Source organism: Psammomys obesus, unplaced genomic scaffold (assembly GCF_907164565.1).
Source record: "Psammomys obesus unplaced genomic scaffold, mPsaObe1.curated_primary_1811, whole genome shotgun sequence".
Lineage (NCBI taxonomy): Eukaryota > Metazoa > Chordata > Mammalia > Rodentia > Muridae > Psammomys > Psammomys obesus.
The window spans coordinates 7,267,041-7,276,800 of NW_026590062.1; the positions used below are offsets into that span (position 1 = coordinate 7,267,041).

A 9,760-nucleotide genomic window follows, 5' to 3' on the forward strand; every position below is an offset into this window, starting at 1 on the left:
GATGGGCAGACAGCTTATAGTACCTATCTCACAGTGGGACAGGGCACACAGGCTGTATCCAACAGTGACTCTGGGGAGTAGTGCCCTGTCCGCTCTAAAATGAACCTGGAGTTACTTGTAATACAGACATAGGGGACTACAAGAAATTAAAACAATGCTAAGGGAAAAGATAAAACTCTGCTGTCAGGAAGAGGACTGGGCAGAAAGGAGAATGAGACTGAACTGGATTCCACAACTCCCTTAATCAGCACTGTCCAGCAAGCTACAGCCTGGGCCTGCTCCCAGGGAATGACTTTCCAAATCCTGCTGTTACTGCAGACAGGACTGGGACGAGGCTGGCATTGGACTGTTGTGCTCTCTTCTAGATGGACTGCACTGAAATGTTTCTCTTCATTAGAAGCATGTAAGAGTGGTAACCCTACCCTTTGTTTAAACAACAGAGCTGGTAAGCTGGCTCAGCAGGTAAAGGGGCATGCAGCCAAGCCTGACAACTGGAGTTCAAGCCCCAGGACCCACATTGCAGAAGGACAGAAAGGACTCTCTGGCCTCCACATGGGTGCCATTGTACATATGTTTGTGCACACATGCACACACACTAAATAAACAAATGTAAATTAAAAACAACCACTAAAACAGCACACTGAAGCTGGGCGTAGTGGTGCATACCGGCCATACCTGTCTGTGATCTTGGCACAGAGGAGGCTGAGGCAGGAAGACACCAAATTTCATGTCTGCTGAGCTTCAAAGGAAGACTTTGTCTCAAACAAACTGATTGTGAAAACCAAACCAAACCAAAACAAAAAATAATAATGACTGCACACAAAAATAACTTAGCTCCAAGGGCCAGGCATGGTGGCACATGCCTATAATTCTAGAACTGGGGAGGTAGAGGCAGGAGGATTGCTGCAAGTTCAAGATGAGCCTCAGCTACAAACTCACACAGTTACACTGACAGCCAAGGCTACAAATGAGGCCCTGTCTCACAAAATAAATAAAACAAAACAAACAAAAAAAAAAACCCTTAGGCACAAGTTTGGCAGAATTCAGGGTGAGACTTGAGGACATGTTGGCTTCCACATCTAGGAACAGAAGGGAAGGGTAGTGACACGGGGGCTCCAGCAAGGAGGAGGGGGGTTAAAGTTGGCTGGAGCTCCCCAGAGAGGGAAAACTGCAAAACAAAAGACAGTCTCATCTTGAGATTTTCTTTATTATTATTATTATTATTATTATTATTATTATTATTATTATTATTATCATTATTATTATTGCATGTGCATCTCTGAGCATGAGATCACATGTGCCACAGTATGTGTGTGTGTAGGCAGACAATCTTCAGCTCTTCTCTTCTTCCCCAGAACCATGGGTGCTTGGCATCGAATTCGGCAAGTCAGGCTTGCAAGGCAATCACCTTTTCCCACTGAGTCACCTTGCTGGCAGGCAGACTGCCAACACTGCTGAGACCATCATGAAATGGTGAGTGTGTGCTAGGTACTTGGCTAAGTACTACATGACAGGTACCCCGTCATGCTGAGTACCTGCCATGTGCCAAGCTCTGTCAGGTGTGTGTGTATGTGTGTGATAGAACCTATGTGTTGTGAGTGGGTTTACTCCTCTTACATGGGTCTGAAGGACTGACCTCAGGCCATTGGGTTTGGTCCCAAGTGCCTTTACCTCCTGAGCCATCTCTCCAGTTCTGGTTATTTGAATGTGTGGCGGCAAAGAACACAGAGATAACCACACACTTGCAGAACACTTCCTCTGTATGTGCTACATACATGACTTCAAATACATCTTCATCATGATTCCATGAAGAATGTCACCCTTCAGCATTTGTGGGGAGTATCCTGGGATCCCCATAGACACCCAAATCCATGGCTGCTTCACTTTGAACAGAAAATGGCACAACATTTGCACAGAACCTACACACATCCTCCTGTGTAGGTTAAATCACCTCTGAATGCACACCATGACAGGAAGACCTCATACTGTACTGTGAATGGAAAAATGGTCAGGACAAGTTCAACTGACACTCTCTTCTTCCCAAAGGTGGTGTTTTCACATGGACATGAACGTGCATCCACGTACCTGGAACCAAACATCGACATCAGCTGTCTTCCTCCATCACACTCCACCTTACTTTGTGAGCCAAAGTCTCTCACTGAACCTGGCCAGGGGACTTCGGGGATCCTCTGCCTCTGCCTCCCCAGTGCTGGGATGGCAGGTGTGTGCCCAGCTATTTATATGGGAACCAGTGATTGAACACGAGTCCCCATGCATGAAGGCACTGTACCGCCAGCCACTCCAAGCCTTTCCTTGATGGTCCCATGTGTAGTTGGCTGAATCTACAGGTGCAGAATTGGGGACACTGGGGGACAGCTGTCTAGATTTAACCCCCATGTGAAAGACTCTCGGAACTGAGGCAGGGAGCTAAATAACACGGCCAGTGTCACACAGCTAGGAAAGGCCAGAGCTGTGCTTCAGACCCCTGAAGCCTGACGCTCTGCTCTTCCGACGGAAAGACGTTTCTATCTCAACCCCAGTGGGCGTAAGAGAAAACCAAGGATCAGAGAGGCCAGGTCACTTGTACAAGATACACAATTAGGCTGGAATTCGAACCCAGGTCTGACTCAGAACACCGTGTACTCAGGCATTGCGCACCATAACCCTGCTACTACCTGATCCCAGTTCTGGGCCTGCGCAGCCCTTCCCTTAGCGTCGCAAGGCCCACCCGGACTCACCTAGCTTGTGCTGGAAGCAGAGTTTGGCCAGCAGGATGAGGATGAAGGGTAGTCCTTTCTGAAGCCAGCAGATGACAGCCTTTAGCTCGGACAGGGCAGGTGCCGGAGTTCCTGGCTGCTCGTCCACCCCTTCCTCGGAGTGCCCACGGTGGTCCCCACCCACATGCTGCAGTAGGGAGCCCCCGCGGTGGGCGCCATGGTGGAAGTGGTGGTGGGCCTGGCGGTGGTGGTACGTGGTTCCTTCGGTGCTGCGGCTTCCGGCCTCATCCCTGGTGGCTGGCATTGGGATGAACACGTCCCCACCACCTGCTGTGGAGCCCAGCACCAGGCCTGCTGGGAAGGGGTTGGCAGGCAGGCTACCTGCCAGGCCTGAGAAGAGTGCGGGAGGGGAGGCCGTCTCTGCCTTCAGGCTCTCAAACACACCACCCTCATCGACGCTGGCCTCAGGGCTGAGCACCTGGCTGCGGCTTCTGCAGGACAAGATGGCAGACAAAGCTCACATCAAACCTGCCCCAAGCTCACACTACAGATCAACCTCTGTGCTGGGAGGGTGGCAGACTTAGCTCCACTACGGTATCCAGAGGGTGGGGGGGGGGGGGGCGCTCTGGACAATTAGAACTGGATGAGGTCATCGTGTATAAGCCCAGGATTGTATCCTGGGAGCTTCATGGAAAGAGGGAATGAACCAGGAAAAACCCATAACCAGATGTATCACAAACATCTGGAACTGTAAGTGAAACAAACATTTTTTAATAACTTTATCCAGCCTGTAGTGGTCTGTTTTGCAACAGAAAAATAGTTTAACAGGTATGAGACAGAAAACTAGCAACCTCATGGGATTGTGAGCATAATGTACCAACAATGTGACTGACCCAGCTGTGTCGCCCCTCAAAATGGGGTGTAGTCCTGAGCCCTGGAACCGCACAAGGTGACCCTTCTTTAAATAGTGGGCCCCAACCCAGCATGGCATGTGTCCCTGGGGGAGAGCTTGGGTCAGACACACAGCAGGTCAAGAAGAGAGACTCCAGAAAGCAGACCTGGCACCTTGCCTCCAGCACTTCGAGAAGCAAGCCTCTGTGTGTGAAGCCACCAGTGGCACCAGCTCCAACAGGCTGGTGATCCCTGCACTGGGAGGCTGAGGCAGGAGTAGCCTAACTTCAAGACCATCTTGGGCAACTTAGTGAGACCCTGTCATAAGAGAGAGAAAGAAGAGAGTGGGGGAATGTTGCCCAGTGGTAAGTCCTGTGTGTTACTTTGATTTGAAATCCTCCTGCCAGCCTGTTAGGTATACAGGATATCCTCATTTCACAGATAAACCAACAGAGGCACACAGACAGAGGCACTTGGTCACAGGTGAATGGCTGGTGAGGGATAAGAACCTAGGATTTGGTCCCAGGTCAACTAACTCTACAGCCTACATCTATCTATCTATCTATCTATCTATCTATCTATCTATCTATCTATCCATCCACCCATTTATTCTTGGGGCAGGGTCTCATTTATCCTAACCTGGCCTCAAACTTGCTATGTAGCTGAGGCTGGCCTTGAATTCCCAATTCTACCTCTATCTCCCAAGTCCTGGGATTTCAGGTGTGTGCCACAAGGTTTTTGCAGTGCTGGAGATTGAACCCAGGGCTTTCTGAGTACAAGGCAAGCACTCTACCCACTGAGCCACATCCTGGCACTGGACTCACTTGCTTTCTTATGCTCTCCACTCCCAATAAAAGCTGCTTTTGGACTTGACCTTGTGCCATCCAGTCTCTACTTATTTCCCTAGTGACCCAAGGCCCTCATTCCTAGCTGTGTGCTGTCGTCACCATGGGGAACTCAAGAGAACTATGGGTGGTCTAGACCCATCAAAGACCAAGTGCATCAAGATCTTTGGGGGTGGACCCTGTACCTGAACTTCTCAAATCCCCTGGGGTTCCATCGTGCAGCGACAGGGACAAACTGGACTGCTGTCCCCTTCTGTACCTCTCCAGTAAGCATAAAGCATCTCTCACAGAGCATGCTCAACCAATGCTGTTTGAAGGAATGAGGGATTTAGTCTGGCTCCAAGATGGCCAGCAACTAACAGAGTACATCTTAGGAGCCAGCTAAATGGATTAGTGGGTAGAAGTGCTTGCTGCAAAGCCTGTGTTCAAATCCTGGGACCTATTCGGTGTAAGAAGACTGCCCAACACACATGGATAAATGGAATTGTTTAAAGCATTTGCTTGAGCCTGGTATTCACAAAACTCATTTGGTCGTGGAATTGCTTTTACTGTAGAAAACCTATTAATGTTGTATAGGACACTGAGACATGGGGCAAGGGACCAGTTTGGTCTGGAGAAATCTCAGGGTTGTTTCCTTCACAAACTGGACTTCATGGTACATTTTCCTATACCTGGCACAGTTTGAAGATGGCTGCCTCATCACTCTCCCCACTAGGCCCCCTCCCTGGTGGCTCCAAAGCTTGGGAATTGTTCTCCTCCCTTGGGCTCTGGATAAAAATACTGATGATATTAGTGGCAACAACAACAGACACCATGGCTATGTGTCTCAAAGGAATTGAGCTTTCTCTGCATTTCAAGATCTTGGCTCAGAAAGCATATGTCCTGCCAGGTGCCCAGGCCTGTGTGGATGACCCTATCATCCTAGGGGACTCTGGAAAGCCTCCCCCAGCCCCTGAGCTCACTTGAGTTTCTGAGGCTCTGGGGAACTTTGATAAATCTAGGGAAAGCTCAACCCACCAAGGACTTTTCCTAAGTTGGCTTCCCTCCCCTCAGCCCCTCTCCTGTATCCAGCAGGGAGCGTAGCCTAAATGGGAAAGAATATACCTTAGGGAATTGAAGGCTACACTTCAAACTTAACCACTTAAGGGCAACAGCTCAAACAGCTTAGGGTAATGGATCCACTTGGATCTGAGAAGGCAAAATAGGGCATCTAAAAGGGCCAATGAGGTGGAGTCACAGACATCAGCATCAGCAGACAGCCCTGACAACCTGAGGAGTTTGACACCTGGGACTCACATGGCAGAAAGAGAGAACTGACTCCCACAAGCTGACCTACACACATGCCATCACATGGGCACCCCTCCCCAATAAATAATGTGATTAAAAATTGAAGCGCAAATTTTGATGGGAACAAATGGACCCATCAAATCTCAGCCTTGCCACTGCCTGGCTGCGTGACTCTGCTAATGGTCTTGCCCTCTCCGAATGTCATTCTCTCAACTTCAGGCTCCTCTAATGGAGGCATGGAGTACATCCTCAATGCATGGTAGACAGTTTTTGTTTGTTTGTTTGTTTGTTTGTTTTCTGCCACCAAAGCTGTCCTCCACTCAGCAGACTCCATCAGGCAAGCTAATGGTAAGACAGATGCTACGTCTGTGTCTTATGAAACATTCCTTCATCCATCAGCATATCTGACATCACCTGTATGATTTTTCTAAGGCTGAAGAAACTGAGACATTTGGCACCACGACCAAAGGCACCATAGCTGGCACATCTGTCTGCTATCCATGACTATGACAAAATGCTTGAGACTGTATACTGGTGTAAAACACCATCTCTGGGAATGACATGGCTGCTACCTTCCTCAAACCTGAACAGCTGCTCACAATCCTCACAAGATTAGGACTGACAGAGGGAGAAGGGGTTGGGGGAGAAATCTCATGACCCCCAACAGTTGCACATGGTCTCAGGAGGAGCTAGAATATACAGGTTCTGGAAGGTTCCCTGAAGGGAGGATCCTAACATAAGTCTCACTCCTGATGGGCTGGGCTTCTTGGTGACACAGCTGCCTGTGATTCACTTGTGCTCTTGAAAATGACCCCAGTAAGCTCATTGGTTCACACAACAGACAGCCATCTAGGAACCAGGCGGCAGCTCTCAGCATAGATCTGTCAGCTCTCTGACCTTAGACTTCCAAGACTCCATACTAGTGAAAGAGAGGTTGGCTGGACCCTGTGGGGTGTGCTGTAGCAGCTAGTGGAGGCAAGGCATCTCCAGAAAGGAAAACCTGACAGGAATGGTCACTGACCTGAGTCACATGGACCCATATGGCTCCATGTAACAGGGTTTGAGACCTGTCCTTGCAGCTGCCCTGTGTCAGTAGCCACTGCGAGGCCGTCGCTCTCCACTGTGGTAGGTCTGAGGCAGGTGTACCCCAACCTTAATAAAGGCAGGGATCGTGAGGTGTGCATGTGAAGGAGCCCAGTTTGAGTAGAGCACAGATGTCCACTGCATATTTTGAGGGAGGGTCTCTCACCGAACCCAGAGCAAGCAGATTTCACTAGTCCAGCCAGATAAGTTGACCCAGGATTGCGTCTCTACCTCCCAGGTGCTGGTATCACAGGTGACTGCACAGCCTGCCCAGTTTTGGCATGGGTTCTGGGAATTTAAAGTTTGTTCCTCAGGCTTACCTGGCAAGCACTTTTATCCACTGAGGCTTCTACCTGGGCCTCTCTGCCTTGTTTGTGAAGTAAATCACTCCCACCCTCATTGCCATGCATGCCTGATGGTGAGGTCAAATATGGCCACTGAGCTGGCTCTGCCATTTGCTCTCTCAGCCTCCAAGTATTTGAGCTACATACACCTTTTTTATTTATAATGCCAGCTGCCTTGGGCATGTTCTTATAGGCATGCAAAGCCGCCAAATACATGGCAAAGCAATTATCCATTGGGCCTGTTTTATAGCTCCAACAACTAACATTGAGAAGCTGCTATTGTTCAATTCATTTCACCATGTGGAGCCTGGGGTCCCCAAATAGGAAGAAATTGTGGGGGGGGGCGAGGGGATACTCTTACCTTTCAGGTGGAATACTGTCCGTGTTGCTACTGTGGCGTCTCTGCATTTTCCTTAGCACCTGAAAGCCGACACATGTGTGAGCCACAGCTCCTGACACACCCCTTGCCTGTTGCCATGATAACTGTAAGTATCACTCCTACATTACACGACTAAGGCTCTTTGACAATTTCCAAACCACATTTCTACCGTATCTGCCACACAATCCTCAGCTGGGTATTATACCCACAGGAGAGAGTAAGCACCCCTATCTCCCAGTGAGGATACTGAGAGCCATGGGTGGAGGTGGTTCCTTTGCAAAAGGGGAAGACAACAAATGGGGCCACAGAAAGTACAAGATGGGGTACTTGTACTTCTTGTACAGGGGCAGATGTTATCTGCCCTTATCTTGCTATGTGACCTCAGACGAGTCAGTAACCTCTTTGTGGCCTTCCACTCCTCATCTGTCCCCTGGGAGGGAATGGAGGGGTCACACCCAAAGGCTCCTCCCATCTCACACACTTCCTAAGTGAAGGTGTGAATTCACAGAGACACGGAACCTGGTGCACAGCAAGGAGCCACATGGACTTCAGAACTCCATGTTGATGAAATGCTCCGTGGACATTCAGGGTTCCTGATGGGATGTGGTCGCTGGGTCCCAGAGGGCTCAGGCCTTCCCCTCCTCTTCTTCAGAGGGAGGCACAGGGCAGGAGGCTCATCCGAGACCTTGAGTGGCACAAAGCACTTGGGTGAACAGGCCACGGGATGACATATATCACATAATAAGTTGGTGTGCGTACGCGAGCGCATACACACGCATACACACGCACACACACGCACACACACGCACACACACACTGGCAGAAAGAACAAGAAGACCATGCATCCTAACTGGGGAACACAGAAAACCATTTTAGAACTTCCACTGGCTTCCCAGTAAAACTGAATAAAGACTGGAGTCGTTGGACAGGTGTCCTCACCTGTTTACAATGTCAATCCTGTGAGTTACTTCCAGACACTCTAAAGTTACAGACCCTACAGCCAGGCCTTGGTACTTGCTGTTCCTTCCCTGAAGTGGGGTTTAAGACTGAGGGTCACAAAGTTACCTCCTTAATGCAAATGGTACCTCCTTCCAGACACCTTCTATGATGGAGTACTTGTGTAAAGATCAAATCACCTTGTGCTTTCCCAGATCCCTAAACCTTGTTCCACTGCCCACATCGATAAAAGACCAAGAAAGAAGGGATAGAGCCTGAGACAGCTCAGTGTGCACACTGCTCCTGCAGAGGACGGAAGTCCAGTTCGCAGCCCCCACACTGACAGCTTAGAACTACCTCTACCCTCAGCTCCAGGTGATCAGACTCCCTCTACGGCCTAGAAGGCACCTGCACTCACAGGCACAAACCCACACTCACGCATAATTTAAAAATAAAACCTTTAAAGAATTAAAGAATATGCTTCCGTGAACAGACTCTGCTTCCTGTGAGTATTTTCCCTACAGAGATCCATCTTAGTCCAGGCCAACACAACTGGCCAATGGAAGGGCTTCTTAATTCTTTGGGACCACCAACCTAGGAAACCACCAGCTAAGGCACCTATCTTTTCTGGAAGGTTAAATTAGCTGGAAAGACTCCTTAGCATCATCTTCATATTACAGGCAAGCACTCTATCACCAAGCTAAAACTTTAACCCCGCCATTTTCATAAATAAAGACGTGTCATCATGTAACACGTCCCAAAAAATTGCGATATGGCTTAACCCTCCCCCTGGCCTCACTACTACTCATCCTCAGAAAAAAGTAATACACAGTATCCGTAAGTTTCCATTCACAAGCTTGACACAACATCCTAAATTAAGTGCCCAAGGTTCTGTTGCAGGCAGGCGGTACAACTATTCTAAGATCGAATCCAGGAGCGTATCTTGCACGCAGGATGTAATGGAATGAATGAATGAATGAATGAATGAATGAATGAATGAATGAACCGTTTCTGTTCCCCACACCCTGGCCCTCCCAATGAGGCCACACCGATCCTACAGGTCCCCAGGCCGGTCCAGGGCTGCACCGCGCCAACTGGGGAAGCGCGTCTCTGGCCTGGCTTGCAGGGCCAAAGGGTAGCGGCGGGCGAGCCTCGCCTTCGTTTACCTGCCAAACACTTCAGCAATCACGGCCTCTGCTAATACAGCCCAGCCAATCACTGGAGAGGCCCTGACGGCACGTGACTTCCGGCCGGCTGAGCCGAGGGTGTATGTTGGCG

The 9,760-nt window shown here is 49.4% G+C and overlaps 1 protein-coding gene across 3 annotated transcripts in view; it reads right to left on the reverse strand.

Annotated features, from left to right (window-relative positions):
• Positions 1-9,699, reverse strand: part of Rnft2 (ring finger protein, transmembrane 2) — a 56,415-nt gene extending 46,716 nt beyond the window's left edge. Inside the window, exons 1-4 of one of the 3 annotated variants that reach the window (XM_055605830.1) lie at positions 9,649-9,699; positions 8,066-8,231; positions 7,529-7,587; positions 2,739-3,208 (exon numbers count right to left, since the gene is read on the reverse strand). In XM_055605830.1, the coding sequence (XP_055461805.1) occupies positions 2,739-3,208; positions 7,529-7,587; positions 8,066-8,089 (553 nt within the window). In that variant the 5' untranslated portion in view covers positions 8,090-8,231; positions 9,649-9,699. Of the gene's footprint in view, positions 1-2,738; positions 3,209-7,528; positions 7,588-8,065; positions 8,232-9,531; positions 9,572-9,648 lie in introns of those variants that run through there. The other 2 variants (XM_055605831.1, XM_055605832.1) reach the window with 2 other exon arrangements.
• Positions 9,700-9,760: the final 61 nt, after the last annotated feature.